Consider the following 17,031-nt stretch of genomic DNA (forward strand, 5'->3'; position numbering starts at 1 on the left):
TGTCCCGTCAGCTTCTAAATATCCGACCAGTGTTCTGTTTATTTGTGTATTTTTCTGTTGCTGTTTATTCACTCTGTCGATGCTATCATAACTTATGATTGTCAAATATTTCTGCACATCATAAGTTTGTTGGAGACTCAACCTAGAGACTGTTCCATCGTGTATGATCGCTGTAACTCTACTTTCTCTCACCTTGCAGTTGATTCTGGTGATAATGCAGTTTTGATTTTACTGGATCTTATCACCGTTTTTGACACGGTAGATCATAACATCCTTCTGTCACACCTTGAACAGTGGGTGGGCATTAAGGATAAAGCACTACTCTGGTTTGATTCATATCTTAAATTCAGGACGTTCCCAGTGGCTATTGGCCATGCCTTTTCATCAACTGTGGGGTTCCTCAGGGGTCTATTTTGGGGCCACTACACTTCAATCTGTACATGCTTCCACTTGGTAACATCGATAGGAAATATAACATCCATTTTCATTTCTATGCCGATGATTCTCAGCTGAACCTCCCATTAAAATCTAGTGACTCTTTGCAGCCTCTCATGGACTGTCTTAAGGATATTAAATGCTGGATGGCAAATAACTTTCTCCAGCTCAACAATGATAAAACTGAGGTGAATATCTTTGGTCCCTCCAAAACTAGAAGCTCTATGGTTAGTTACTTACGTACTCCATATGTCAAATCACATGCAAAAAATGTTAGGTGTTATCTTTGACTCTGAGCTTTGTCTTGAAAAACAAATTAGCTCAGTTGTTAAAAACCGCTATTACCAGTTGAGAGTCACCTCAAGACTTAAATAGTCACTTTCCTTTCAAGATCTGGAAATAGTAATTCATGCATTTATTACATCACGCCTGGAATATTGTAATTCTCTATACCTTGGTCTTCCCCAATCTTCATTTGGCACATATGCAGATGGTAAAGAATGCAGCGGCTAGACTAAGTGCAATGAGTGCAAAAAATTGTGATCATATCACTCCAATTCTAGCTTCTCTTCATTGGCTTCTGGTCTTTTTTTAGAATTCAATTCAAGATTATGCTGTTTGTTTTTAAAGCTCTTAATCGACAAGCCCCATCTTATATTTCTGAACTTATTTATTTGCATTCATCTCCTAAGTCTCTCAGGTCTGCCAATAAAGCTCTCCTTTATGTCCCACAGGCACGTTTTAAATTAAAATGTGACAGAGCCTTTGCAGTTGCTGCTCCACGCTTATGGAATCAATTGCCCCCTGACATTATAGAGATTGAAGGAGCACACATCTTTAAATCTAGATTTAAGACACAAACTCTTTGACCTTCCCTGACTATTAACTTGTTAATTAGTAATTGTTATCTTTTATTTTATTGTATTTTACAATTGATTTTGTCGAGCACTTTGATCAGTGTAAGCTGAATTTAAATGTGCTTTATAAATAAAATGTACTTATTAGTTCTAACTGCATTGCCTTTAATTGGACGGCTTCTCATTCTGAGTGCTCCTCTTTTTTAATTAGATTATCTAGATTACTTAGTAGAGCAGCTTCTATATTAATTCTTATGTGTTTTAAAGCTTTGGATAGCCAGGGATCTGACTTTGAATTTGAAACATTCCCAATTACTAACATGTAAAGCAGTTTTGTTATTAGAGAACATACCACTAGCCAGCAACTTAACCTGGTCATTAAAAACCCAGTCCTTTAACAAGGTATTATTAAGTTTCCAATACCCACGCAAGGTATTATTTTCTTGCTTTGTTTGTAAATACAATACAATCATTAAATGGTCAGAAAATGGTGCTGAATGGCTGATTACCACCTCCAGTATGTGTGTGTGTGTGTGTGTGTGATGTCATTTCATGAGATATATTTTCAATTAAATGCCACAGTAGCATGGCATAACAGGGTGGATAATAAATCTAGGGACACACAATAAACCTCCATTATCAGTGATAAAATGACACATTAATCACAAATGAATACATGTTAGTGAGAGAGCATGTTATTAAACTCTTAATTGTATGGATAGAAAAAAGTATCCAATTTTTTAGCACTTATTTTGTCAAAGATTTTTGACGTTCAGCTCTGGGGACATGAGGAAATGCAATAGTTTAAAATGAGTTTAATTATTTAAAATGGTAGCCTACTTTAAGGCCTACAACAGAGTGTAACCAAGGGCATAGCAGCCATGGGGGATGCAGGGGACACGATATCTGTCCCCAGCACTTTTCCAAGCTAAACCCTACAGAGTTCAAATGGTGGATTTGTATACAGTACTCTTTGCGTTTTGTTACTTTGGGCTGACTGAGCGACCATCCAGCCAATCACAGGTGAGTTTAATGAGCCGAAACATCCCTTACGTAATAGGTCATCAGTCAGACCTATTATCAACGCAGCTCCGTTCATTTCTGCAAAGTTATCCATGTTTTAATCTGCATTAATGTGGATCTAAATGAATAATCTAGAGATGAGGAACACACAAACGAGAGTTATTTATCGGCATATCATTCTTGATTGGCAGCATTTTGTGAAATGCACTGCAGAAAAAACAAAGGACAATTCTTCTTTTAGGCTTTTTACATTAGGTTCGTGAGGTAACAGTTTGATCAGTTGATTTTGCCAATTTAAGCAGATTACTAGATCGATGTTAAATAAGCTATTTTTAATATCAGCTCCTGTTGTTTACCTCTATGTTGGTGTGCAGTCAACAAACTGTAGGAAAAAAGATAGAGCTGCTGTGTTCTTATGTGAATACATAGACATACTTTTTATACATGAAGACATGGACGTTATTGAAACTCATAATTATTATAAGACTATTATTGTTGTCTTTTGATAAAAATCATGCTCAGCAGCTCACAAACTGTGGGGAAATGATAGATTTTATTGGTTCTTATAATGTTTAAAATCTCTTCTAAAGTGTCTTTGTAGGTCTGTAGACATTTTAAAGAATTACAGTTTTCTTTTGATCGTTGATTCAGTGACTAACTAATTTCACACAAGACACTCATTTGTCACCACCTTCTGGCATCTCCATAAATGGTCACTCAATCATTAAATGGATCTGAATGCATTTTGGTGAACAGTCAAAACACTCAAAAAAAAGGCCCCTTAATTAATATGCGTATATCCTTTCTAATATGTTAGATATTTCCTGACCATGACTTATATAAAAAATAAATGTATATGTTAAAAACATATTTATTTATTAATGTTGTTATTATTTGTCGTCTTTATCTTATTTATGTATACATTGTGGATGGTTTATGCCTATATATAATTTATTTTTATTTTATATGTTTATTTTTTTTCCCCCCTTCACCTGTACTTCTCGTTATGATTGTATTCATATATTGTTTGATCTTATTGAGCATTTGTGGACTTTTCAGACGGTCCCTTACTACACCCTCCACAGTATTAGCATGTTTTAGCACAATGTGTGGACTTTTTAGACGGTCCCTAACCCAATGTAGGCAAATTTTCCAAGTTGTCCATCCATCTTCAACCGCTTATCCGAAGTCGGGTCGCGGGAGCAGCAGCTCCAGCAGGGGCCCCCAAACGTCCCTATCCCGAGCCACATTAACCAGCTCTGACTGGGGGACCCCGAGGCGTTCCCAGGCCAGTGTGGAGATGGGTGGTAACCCTAGTTCATAAGAGGGTCAATGCTTCAAACATGCCAATCTATTTTAACACTTATAAAAACTGGACGGCTACTACTCAGTTTTCCCAATTGCCTTGGTTACTTAAAAGGACAACTCTTTTTTTGTTTTTTTTGTTAGTGAACAGTTTTTTTCCTTAACTTTTTGAAATGCCAAATGTACCCGCAATTATAGGATCACTCACATGCGCAACCAAGTTTCCAGGAGCGACGCTTTTTTGCGCGGTCGGTCTGAACGCCCCTCACCTGCGATGTTATAATTAAGGGCACTCAAGCCGGTGGCATCATGTGACTCTTGAGCTTGATTTGTTACAGGTGTTCATCTTTCTTTGTGCGCTTGCATTTTAGATTGTGGTTGCTTTCTGTGACCTTTGATAAAACACTCTCCAAACGATTGGAAAAATAACGATTTTTCAAATCGCCATGCGTCATCCACTGTAACATGCCAATATGTCTGGCATCAACATCTCTTTACCATCATCAACCGATGCTGAGTACAATGTCACGGAGACGGATCTACACAGGACCCTGGAGGCTCACCGCACCATTAAGATTGGAATAATATCAGTTTTGGGAGTGATGATAACTTTGGGGAACATCGCTGTGGTGATGGTCATTGCTTCAGCCGTATCGGGCTGGTCGCGAAACTCGCGGTATTTCCTTTTATCGCTAACCGGAGCGGATTCGGCGTTCGGACTGCTTATAATGCCACTGAATCTCTGCGTAAGTTTCATGAAGGAATATAACGAGGGCCCTGACCCTTTCTGTCACGTCGTAGCATTTTTCAACGCAACCATTTATTCGACTTGCATGTATACACTAGCAACCATAAGTCTGGAAAGATACATAGCTGTGTTTTACCCTTTGAAATACTCCACCGTGCTGACCAGGAGACGCGCTTTGCTTTTAATCTTGTTCGCGTGGATATTCCCGCCAATTCTCCTCATACCTATCTCGTTTCCGGCGGGCATTATTGAAGTGTATTTTTCCCGCGCATCGCTCGTGTGCAACCCCATGTACTCCAGCAACGTCACGTACTCTCTCTCTTTGACGGGCTTCATCTTCTTCCCATGCTCGGCTATCATGACCTTCTGTAATCTGCGTCTGTGGATAGCCGCCAAGAGACAGAGGTTAAGGTTGAGGAAGCACAGCTGGGGAGGAGGATACAGACCCAAAGTGGCCTTACGTGTTCTAGTACCAGTCATGACGGTATACTACACCTGCTGGACGCCCTGCATGGTGATCATGCTTTACAATGGTGAGATCTTTATTCATATCAAATTACTGAATGTTCAGTGTGTGCCATCTGAGTTGTGCAGAGATGTTCACCCCCAGTCTTTTTCATCTACTATTACTTTCAAATCGCTTTATCTGAAACACTATTTAGTCAAGTCTTTAGCATGATTCGTATGTCCCAAAGATTTTCTTTACTTTTCAAATGTGAATGTCTTAAAGACTGCATGAAATGAACATTTTCTAAATGCATGTGATTGATCTTATTGTGAACGATTTACATGCATGGTGAATATGGCAAGGTGTTTCTAAACTATTGGTCCTTAACCCAGGGGATTCCATGGGGTATGGGGGAGGGAGGTAACCCCCTCCAATAATCAAGTACAATCCCCCCCACCACACACACACATTTCAAATGAGTTGGAGGAATAACGGCAAATTTGCAGTTGTATTTGAGACATGTCACACCTGAATTGCTGAGGTGATCACTATTGAATACAATGCTTCGGATGCCTCTGGAGCTTATTTATATTTTTGAATTCAGTGATCTTGGGATGCACAGCACGAGTACGTTTTTTTTTTATATATATTTAGTGTAGGGGCCTATTGTTATTCATCCTCTTAGTAAGCCAATACCGCCGGGGTGTCTGTGGCTCAGGTGGTAGAGCGGGTTGTCCACTAATCGTGGTTCCTTGCCCATGCGACTCCACATGCCGAAGTGTCCTTGGGCAAAACACTGAACCCCAAGTTGCTCCCAATGGCAGGTTAGCGCCTTGCATGGCAGCTCTGCCGTCATTGGTGTGTGGGTGAATGAGACGCCATGTAAAGCGCTTTGAATACCGCTAGGGTTAAAAAGGCGCTATAACATTTACCATTTTACCATTTACCGCAATGTACTCGTTCATGTCAGTTTGATCATAAATGTGTTGGTCGCTGCTCAATTCTGGACTCAAACAGCACGTGGTAGGGTTGTGTGCCCTGCAAACTCTCATTTAGATCTGCCTCCGGCTATGCAACGCCCACTTTTCACAATCTAATCAATGATGGATAAACTCAAATCCCTGCCCTACATTTTATTTCTTGTTCAATGAGCTGTTTCACTTGGGAATATGTCATAATACAGAAGTTGGTCACAACTTCTGTTTCATGCCGACATTAAATGGTAACCTCAAAATGAAAACACATGACATTCTTCTGTGAAACACACAAGATGATGTTTTGAAGAATGTTCAAACTGCTTTTTTTTTTCATCTAGCGAAATGCATATTGTGACAAAAGGCTTTCAAGTTTGAAAAATAACTAAAGGATGTAAAATTAGTTCATGTGGTTGGCTTTATAGGTTTTATGAAGCCAGATAATGAGTAGCTTTGTGTGATGAATAAACCCAAATTTAGGTCATTATTGGGGATGTGAATTAGGAATGGGAATTTTCAAGTACTTTTAGTCAACTACTTTAACCCACAAAAAAAACGAAGTTAAATATGACGCGTTAGTGAATTTTTTTTGTTTTTATTAACAAGCGTTACAAGAATTAGCTAACTTCATAATAATCTAACTTCAACAAATTATCCTTCCTTTTTGGAAAAATAAATCTGCATATATCAAATAAACAAAAAAAAAATGTAATCTCACCCAGAGCTCAAATGGAAACCAGTACTGACATCAGAGTAATGTACTGTATATAAACTCTGAGTCTACATAAAGGCCATCACATTTTTATCATTTCACATGTTTTTATTTTGAAAAAACAATTGGTGATAGATTTATAAAGGCTTTTTAGATATTGCGCTCTGTTGGTGTTCAGAGATTTACCACACATACGCAGTTCTGGTCTGCCCCTAGTGAAAAAATAATATACTTAAACACACTTTATTCTTGGGTGCTTTAGTATACTAAAGTTTATTACTGGCAAACTATAAATTGATATACTTAAAATCTACTAAATTGGAACAACTAATTTTGTACTTAATGCGCTTTAGTTTGCCAAAAGGTGGCAAACTTTAGGTGCTATGGTGCAACTAAAGATGTGTTAAGTATACTTAGTTGTGCTAAAATTGAACTATTTCTAGTAAACTTTAGTACACTTTAAATATCTACCCTTGTGTTTAACTTTTGAAATGCAGAGAATTGACTCGATGTGAACTTTTGGTGACATTACAATTGCAACTCCATTACACTTAGTGTGCTGGACATTATAGTTATATTGATAATATACTCACTAATATGGGCCCACACCACAACTGAGTTTTAGCTTGTATTAATATTAGGGCTGTCAATTGATTACAAATTTTAATCGAATTAATTACATGGTGTCCCGATTAATTAATCGCATATACAAATATTTGCTGAGAAAGCCCCTCATGTAACAATAATTCAATATATAATGATTATACATATTTATATAAATATATAATTATACAGTTATCTTAAAATATTTAATGTTTTTATATATATATATATATATATATATATATATATATATATATACACACACAAATTTCTTTGATTTTATTTGTGATTAAATAGTTATGGGTAAAATCTCAATCTAGCCACACCCTGCATCAGACATGCTTGTGTAGCGTCTCGGGTGCGTTGCATCATAAACATTAAATGTTTAGGTCACTGTGTCAAGTTAAATATGGTTTAATACTCTTAACACATCTTGAGATCCCTTAGTTTGCATTTGCGCTCCTTCAAGTGTTTTGAATGCAAGAACGTAACACATCTTTGTGTTATTCTGCCTACTGAAGTGTTGTTTTCTTCACTGTATAAACTGTGCGTTGCTCATACAGCTGAAATTTCACTTACAGCCCTCTGGAGTAAACAGGTGGTACTACAAGCTTGCATTTCTCAGGACCCTTCCTTATTATGGTTTGGGGGAAGTGCGATTATTTGCGTAAATGTTTTTTAACGCGTTATTTTTTTGTAAAATTACTCACACTGAATTAACACGTTAAATTGACAGCCCTAATTAATATATGTACTTCTGGCATTGCATTAATAGTAGGGATGCACTGAAATTTCGGCCGCCGAAAATGTTCGGCCAAAAATGGAACTTTAGGTTTTCGGCCGAAAGAGAAAAAAGGCCAAAAATATATACCTCCTCGCCCCGCCCCTCAGTGCTCTGATTTCACTCTGGATCGATCTAGCCCTAATCACAGCGCTACCAAACAAAGGCCGATCATGTCAGCGGTGTGGAAATTCTTCAAAGTTTCTGATAAGGACATCAAATTTGCGATCTGCAGTGTTTGTTCAGCAGAACTTTCAAGATATATATATACACACACACAGTACAGCAAGAGATTCTACAGGAAAGTGCCACAACTATCGCAGCTACAACACAACTTGAGACGTATCTAGCTGAACTACGCCAGAAGCAACAATCCCCTTGACTATGGTCGCATAAACAAAGACCGCTTTGCTTGCGCGGATTGCGCACAGGTATTTATATGCCCAAGCACCAGCACAGAGAGTGAGACTGTTCAGTGCAGCATCTCATGTTGATGAGCTTTCTGACAGGAGAGCATGTCAGAGAGTTTAGCAACTTTTGTTCTTGAAGAGAAACCTGTCACTTGTAGTTAAATAGAAAGCGGTCCAATATGATGTGTATAGCAATTACATTACACTTGTTCTTCACTTGAGGATACATCTGTCGTTTACAGTTGAGGTTGGATTTAGTTCATTTACTGCTGTTTTGCACAATAATGTTCACTTAAAGTGTACATACGTTTACATAAACAGAATAGAGCACTGATCTATATAATTATTATAGTTATATATAGATCAGTGGAATAGAGGCCCTCTGCCGTTCTGTGTTCTGCCTTTTGTTTTAATTAAAATAACTGTTGCATATTAAACTTTTTGAAAGATGCTAGCTAAGTTCATTACTTGACTGTTGTTTTGCATATAATAGTTTTCTAAAACTTTACATTATTTGGATAATTGTTAATAAAATCTGTAAAATTAGATTTTTACAGAACTGAATGAAGAATAATATTTAATGTTTTAATATATTCTTTGTCTAATATTGGTGTGTTACTTTCAATAAAAGTGTGATTTTATTTTATTGGTTTGTAGTTTTTCAATTCAGATTCATTAAATTAATGAAATTAATGAAAAAGTATAATATTAATACAATTATACACCAAAAAAAAATGGGTTAAAAAAAAAGTAAATTTCGGTTTTCGGCCAAGAGCATCCTGGATTTTAGGTTTCGGCCCAGAATTTTCATTTCGGTGCATCCCTAATTAATAGTATTATAGTATGAGTATTACTGGGAAGAAAGTTGGGGGTAGGGATGGGCGGATCGATAGCAAAGTATTGATCCTTCCGATACTGATGTGGTATCAAGAATATTGATCCTTTTCAACAGCATTCTGATAATTTTTTTTTTTTTTTAATAGTGATCTTATTATTTAGGAAACTTGAATTTTAATGCATCTTATAGGCTTCGAAGAGGACAATTATAATTATATGAGCAAATTGTTGCACTGGAACAGTTTTTTCTTCCAGTCATCTTGACCCGCAGAAATGCTAAAATACACTAGCAGTCAGACAGCGCTCACCCTTTCAGTCATGGTGCTCGTTCAAAGAGAGAGCAGTGCTTTCCTGAGGTAATGACAGAAAAACAGCATCTGGAGTTTTCACACCAAGTAATGATGTTGACACCTAGACATGACATGTATTATAATGGGCTTGTGTGACCATTTTTACAGGCTTCTTTAAATTCAGAGTTGTTAAAAAATTGATAATGATACATAATCCTCATTATTCTATGATACCCTTATGAAAACTTACCATGGATTTACTGTTGTAATATTGTATTAACCCTGACTAGTAACCACAACTGTAGTAATTATGTTGTTGTTGTTGTTTTGGCAGTAACCAGGGTTTTGGTACAGTTAACCACAGTTTTGCTACAGCATTACTGTAGTATCCATATTGTAACTTGGTTTTAGTGATAGTAGCCATGTAATGATATCTATAGTTAAGTTTGTGGTTTTATGTTGCTTATACTTACTAATTTTTAAAAGGTAAACAAAGCATTTTCTGCTTAGGGCTGTATAATAAATTTAATTAATATTTTAAATTACTAATTTAACCAAAGAATTCATTAAAATGCCATTTATTAGAGTTATTTAGAATCTGTATTGGTATCGATATTGGCGATACTAGCCTAAAAGTACTTTGTATCGAAAAAAAAATAAATGGCATCACCCATCCCTGGTAGGGTACTAAGGATACTGAGTTTTAAATTGCTGTTAATCTACAATGATAACTGAATAATTGCTCTCAGTGAATCACCAATTCTCAAAGGATCACACATGTCTCTCAAAGCAATACAAATCTCACCCAGGGTAACAAAAAAAAATTACATCTTTTCATAACATAAAACGACATATTAAACTGAACTCAATACATAACTATAACCCCAATTACTTTTAAATGTTAGTTAATAAAACCCCCAAACAGTCCCCAAAATCTACATGGATGTACCTCATTAATTATGCGGCAATAGCAAGTCCCCAAGCAGAAACATCATCAGACATTACAGTATATGCCTGGAAAGCACTCTAATTCAATGTAGTTTTGACACCTGACATTTTATTAAAATGGGTACTTGTGCCATTTTGCCCTTTTGCACAAAAAAAGTACAAAAATGCAGACGTCTGGTTGGTCCATCTAATCACTGATCTACAAAAGCCCTGGGTAGGCACCAGCTGTGTTTAAGTTCTCACGTAAATTGGGATGTAAAGTTCACTCTAAGGGCTTAGTATCTATTAGTTAGTTTGTAACTAATTCAGTGCTTAATTTGGTTGCACCACCTGTTCTTAAGGCAAGAATTAACTAGTAGGCCATAAGCTCTTCGTAAAGTAATGCGTAGTCGCATTATATGACGTTTACCATCATTTTCCCATTAAGCAGCCTTCACATTTGTACACAGAAGTGTTAAAAAGCCCTGCATTTCAGTTTTATCTTGTTACGGTTGATGTTCAGACCTTGTTTGCTCACGTAACTGTCACTGTAATAAATTATATCCCCATTAAAATATGATGCGTAATAAAAGTACATTTGATAAATGGTATATTTGCCCTGTGTAAATAATATATAGGAACTGTATCTAAAATAAATAAGGGGTGATGAATACTAATACAACAGGCTGGAAAAATAGACATTCATTTTAATATCTTATGTATATTGTTAATGTGATGAAACTTGACACTGAGCGACGCATCCTGAAAACTGCACCGTTAGATCAGTTTCATGTTTAAGAGCTTCTTAAAAGTGTTTTTTTTTTTTTTTTTTTTTTTATTCTCACATATGATGATGTTGGCATTTACACTCGTTTACATTTATATGTCAAAAGGACTGAAGCATTTCACGCAAAACATTCATTGATGTCACAAAAAATCTGTCTGCTTTTTTATTCCATCCGTTACTCCAGGTCAGAGGCTTCCGTAAATATTTAGTTTACACGTAGGGTTAAATCCTACCTAAGTTTAATGGTGCAATGCTCAAATATTTAGTAGTGTGTATATTGTGACTTCGTGCCCATTATAGCCACAACTAGGCCAAGTTGTAACGTACTTATAGCTGGTGCAACCGGCCCCTGGGTCGAAAGTATCTAACTTGTGGCTAGTAGCCAGAAATTTATAAAAGTGGATGAGGGCACGCTGGATAGCTAGATGTCACTGCCATTCTGCGTTATTTGTAGTCGTGTGGAGGACCATAATAAGATGCTCTGCTATACACTATAAGTGCAGATGTTCATGTAGGTAGTTATACATGATATGACTTGCGTGATAGTTGTAGAATGACCATATGCTGTTTGCACAATGTTAAGCAAATTAAGTGTCTTACATTCTTTGTTAGCTTTTTGTTTATTCTTCTTTCAAGAGGGAAATCTGTCTTAATTCAAAGACATCATTGATATTGAATATCAGTCATTAAGTCAGCAACATAAGACAAAGTAGGACAATGAACAAATATTGCTTTGTATCCTATTATTGGGGATGATGAAATAACTTTAACCATTAACTCAAGTCACACAATGCCAAATGCAATATGCTGCTTTAATAATTGTACAAAACACAGAGCATGCTGTACTTTTGTAATGTTGTTGAATGCAGACACAAACGACAAAAGATTGATTTAATAGATGCATAAAGAGGAACCCATGCACAAGAACACGCAGTTGAACCAATTCAGTGTTCCAGTAGTATCATCATCAATGGCATAACGGACAGCATTTCATTTTGTTGAACAAAATGTTTGAGCAGTGGTTTGTGTGAACTGAAAATAATGACAAGCACATAACCAAGTCTCTCTCCGTGGAAGCAGATTTCAATCTTTTTAGTTTAATTGGGTGAACATTCATATTGTGTAAGGGGACAGTATTTGACTAATACGTATGTAGATAAAGGAGTAATGACCGTGATGTTGACAATCTTGGTAGCTGGTCTGGTATAAATTAATAAGTTTCTCTGTGTGCATTTGAAGAAGGCATTAAATAAGTGCAATTCCATGGCACTTTCAATTAGTACTTAGATATGTTAATGTATTTGTAATATACTTATCATGAAATAAATGTATTTTAAATACATTTTGGTATATTACTTTTTCACTAGGACTAAGCTTCCGTATTTCTTGTACCACTTCACATTTTCTTTCTAGCATAAAAGCAGATCCTCGTCCATTGGTTTACATGACTCCCACAAGAACCAAATACCAATACAGTATAATTAAAAGAATCTAAATGTTTCAAGTACTGCCACACTTCAGACTTCATACTTTCGGTGTGTCTTATCTAGCTCCTTGTGTTGTGAATCAGTATATTGTGAACACAAATTGGGTAAATATAAGGGTGTTTATGCACTAAACATTGGGACACTTGTGTCTCAATCACCTGCAACATGATAATGAGGTTGCGTGTTTAAACAGCTGTTATTAATCAAAACATTTCTGTATAAAAAAATATAGTGGTAGGTATTAAAACGTGCAGTGTTATTATGAAGGATAAATGACAAAAGAAATAAAAATACAAAAGTAGCATATTCTAAAAACTAGTTTAAAAGACTGTTTCCCTTTCATGCACATAATGGATAAAAGATATTACAATCAAAATCTATTTGAAAGAGAAAATAAGGCATTGAATTCATAATTTTACATTTCTATTGTATTCTAACAACTTGAGATTCTTCAGTGGACCTGATAATGTTTCAGGCAACAATGCCTCCTGGTTTTTACGAACATACAGGGAATTTTTTGGAAGTGAATGCTTCAGTGCACTGAACGATTTTCGATTGGGACCGTAGAACTGGCCGACTCCCTGGGCAGTGCCCTGATTACTGAACTGTAGTTTTTGTCCATACAATGCAAGTGAATGGTGACCAAATTTTCAAGCACCAAATAGGACTTGAATGCAGCATAAAGATAAATAAGACTCCAGTGGTTTAATCCATGTCTCTCACAAATGATCCGATCATTTTTGAGTGAGAACAGACCAAAAATAGCTCCTTTTTTACTATAAATCTTGACATCAGCATTCTTGTTGGTGATCATGATTTCATGCTCGATTACACTACTTGGAGCCAACTAGAGCTATGCGCTTGCATTCAGCACTAGGAAGTGTAATCAAGCTTGAAATCATGATCATGCCTATTGACTGCAATGGCAAGATGTAGGGGATAGTGGGGCACAGACTAATGCTTTTTGGTTTTATTAAGTTTGTGTAAATGCATTTGGGGTTCAAAGTATTTTTATTTTTCACATATTTTCTATATACAATTGGGATAATATATTATGTCTGGTACAAATATGTGGTCTTGTTTCATGAATACAACTTATACTTTTGCCAACTACTTGGAAAAAAGGAAAGTAAAATGTTAGCTAAGAATGAAAAAACAATGCAAGCTAACTAATATTAGCTAATAGAGTGGAGATTAAAATTATACCAAGTTTGCCTCGTTATAAATAAACACTCAAATCAGAGATGAAAATGATCTTTTCTGTGAATTTATACTTTTGCCGATATATTCCAATGTCTTTTGAATTTTTACGCAATTATTTCTCTACACAGTGTTTATATGGCAACAAGTAAACAAATTAAGTTTTGTCATAGCGGTGTGTGGAAACGTTTAAACCATGTGTTACAACTAACCCTGCGCTAGTGTGTGTCCTGCTTTCTCACCCAAAAATGATTAGATTGCTTCAAGACATTGATTAAACCACTGGAGTTTTATGGATTACCTTAATGCTTCCTTAATGTCCTTTTTTGAGCTTGAAAATTTGGTCACCATTCACTGGCATTGTATGGACTAACAGACATGTCTCCATTAAATGATCTTTGTGTTCTGCAGAAGAAAGTAATCATAAGCATTTGAGATGACATAAGTGTGAGTAAATAAGAGAATTATAGTTTTTGGGTGAACCATTCCTTATAAAATAAAGAATGGAATGGTTCTCGTAACCCAACCCTAGTTGTTATTGACTTAAAATCTTCCCCTCCGCCTTGTCTCATTCATGTTCACTAAAAATTCAGAAACTGTGCACGAACCAGTGGCCTTTATCATTGACGTCAAACATGCTGCAACTTGTCTTGAGACGGCAGAGTGTGTCTGAGATTTGAACCCAATTGCAGTGGCATGTGCAGTAAAAATGGACCTCAGTCTGCAACTTGGCATAAAAATCTCATATAGCCTCAGAAGACTTTGTAATATGGTGCACAAGTCATAAAGAGAACATTTATGATGCTTTTTCTGAACCTTGACAGGCCATGGACACTGTATACTGCCACTGTATGAAAAAGAGCAGCTTGTACTGTACATTCTGCAGAAAATATCTTTTTTTTTGTTCCATGAAAGCATAATTAAATGGGTTTAGAGTAACATGAGTGATTAAATTATGAAATTAAAATAAACTTTCAAAATAAATGTATCTAATTGGTTGAACAAACAGATAGTCTGCCTCAATCCACTGGTTGAGCTGTTCTGTGCTGGACGGATGCTCAAAAAATAGGAATATTTTGGTAGCATCACAGTGTTATACTTTTAGGTTCAATTAACTTGCCATTTAAAAATGGCTTGCATAAAATTTTGTCTGTTAGAATTATCCCATACAAGCTTAATAATATGCAAACTACACTCATTAAATGCCTGCATAGGTGTACCTGCACCTGCTATAAATGTCTTTGTGCATGTTTCAATGAAGCTAACATTTCAAACTGAGTTGTAAAATAAATTAGTATCCGTCCTAATGCATGTTTTCCTTTTTTACAGCCATTTCAGGCAGTAGTGTCCCAGAGTGGATAGAGTTTATTGCAGTGTGGTTACCAACCTCCAATGGCTTCCTTAATTGTATCTTCTACTTCTGGATCAACCATAGCTTTAGAAGGAAATTCCATTTGGTCCTTCAGAAACTATGTCTGGGACTATGTCCTGGTGCTGACACTGATTCTGGTTGCATCAACACCGTAGAGTCCTCGGTGGTTCTTGGATGGAATGATAACCATTCTCTTCATGAGCGTTTTTCTAGCGTGTCGTCCACGTGTGCTCTACTCATGCTCATGGCAACCGAGACCAGCATCCGAGAACCACAACCAGGTTAAGGATCCTTTGTACATGCTGATCTCATGAAGTTTTAAAAGATCTGCTCAAATTGAGGAATTATGAAAGCAACCGATATCTTTAAAAGGCCTGGTCAGATGTTACACAGATACGCTTTTTAATCACAAAGTATTATTCTGAAAGGCTCTTTTGTCCATAGCTTCTCTTTTAGTGTAATGGCTATATGTGCCTTTTTACTTTCTGATGACACAATCTCACATTTGTTGAGGCCAAATGAATTACCATCATGTAAATGTCATGTTTCATAACAAAAAGATGAAAAAAAGATGTTGAATGGCATTCTAAGTTAAATGTGATGATAGACTTTGAAACATTTCCTTATCTAGTAAACCTGATATCAAGCAACTGAGGAAGGTTAACCTTTAAATCTTAATAATGCAGTTTATGCAAAATATGAGGTAATTAGGTACATAATGTAAAGGTTAGATCAACGATGCCTTTTGGGTTTAACCTTTTTCTGTTTCATGACATTTTGGTTGCATCACAGAAGTAAACATTCATTTTTATGTCCAACTTGGTTGACTTTGTTGTTAATGTCAGGTATTCTCTATCTATGCTGGAACATTAAGACCAACATGACCCAGCTTGTGTGTAAATAGTTTCCCAGAAAACCCTGTTCTTGCAGTATATGCTGAATTGGAGTGGTCATGCTCAAAGGGTGAAATCTTTTTGACTGTGTTGCAAAATCAAACTAAATCTGAATTTTAAGTTTGTTTTATCTTAAGCACTTGTTACAGAATATTATTGTTCAAAGGTGACGGGAATGAATTTAAGCTTTGTGTGGCAGTTACATAAGCATGCATAAAAATAGCTGTTAATGGCCTACGGGTGTTATTCAGCCATAAGAAAAAAGACTTAATACTAAAGTTTTTGTAAATAATAAATTTTTTATACTGTTTATAAAAGTGTTTATGTATAATGTTAAGACTTCAAGTTGTTGTAAAATAAAGCATCAAAGCCTATTTACTATCTACATCACTCATTGTTTGGTGGTGTGATTTAATTTGACAAATGATGAATGTGTTGATACAGATGCAAAATACATTCTCCTATCCTGATTGTAGAGATTAGGCCAAGTAAGCCTTTTGTTGGTTTTCGAAGAGAGTAAACGCTGTAGTGCTTTCAGCATTTCTTTGTTTGTTTGTATGGTCTGACATGGCAATACTAACTCAATCATTTATATTTATGCATTTGGCAGATGCTTTTATCCAAAGCAACTTAGTGCACTTATTACAGGGACAATCCACCCCGGAGCAACCTGGAGTTAAGTGCCTTGCTCAAGGACACAATGGTGTTTGCAGTGGGGATCGAACCAGCAACCTTCTGATTACCAGTTATGTGCTTTAGCCCACTACGCCACCACCACTAAGTTTTACGTGGCCTGTGTGGGGATTGAACCTGCAACCATGGTGTTATAAGCACAATGCTCTAACCAACTGAACTCACCAGCCATGCAATCAATGTGTGAATTTTTCAAAACAGCGTTTCAACACCAGTGGTTTTGACCAGGAAGTTTCATTGTAATTTCTA

General features: G+C 36.2%; 1 protein-coding gene across 1 annotated transcript; it reads left to right on the forward strand.

Annotated features, from left to right (window-relative positions):
* The first annotated feature begins 4,093 nt into the window (after positions 1–4,093).
* zgc:162592 (uncharacterized protein LOC561993 homolog) lies at positions 4,094–15,482 on the forward strand. The gene is made up of 2 exons (XM_052138892.1): positions 4,094–4,901; positions 15,154–15,482. Exons 1-2 carry the CDS (start codon positions 4,094–4,096, stop codon positions 15,480–15,482), a joined length of 1,137 nt encoding a protein of 378 aa, XP_051994852.1.
* The last annotated feature ends 1,549 nt before the right edge of the window (positions 15,483–17,031 follow it).

Source organism: Xyrauchen texanus, chromosome 2 (assembly GCF_025860055.1).
Source record: "Xyrauchen texanus isolate HMW12.3.18 chromosome 2, RBS_HiC_50CHRs, whole genome shotgun sequence".
Lineage (NCBI taxonomy): Eukaryota > Metazoa > Chordata > Actinopteri > Cypriniformes > Catostomidae > Xyrauchen > Xyrauchen texanus.

Excerpts from the sequence above, each read along its gene's own strand:
- zgc:162592 (XM_052138892.1), top strand. The coding sequence starts at position 4,094 with ATGTCTGGCATCAACATCTCTTTACCATCATCAACCGATGCTGAGTAC. Across the intron at positions 4,902-15,153 it reads GGTGATCATGCTTTACAATG|CCATTTCAGGCAGTAGTGTC; the intron begins GTGAGATCTTTA and ends CCTTTTTTACAG.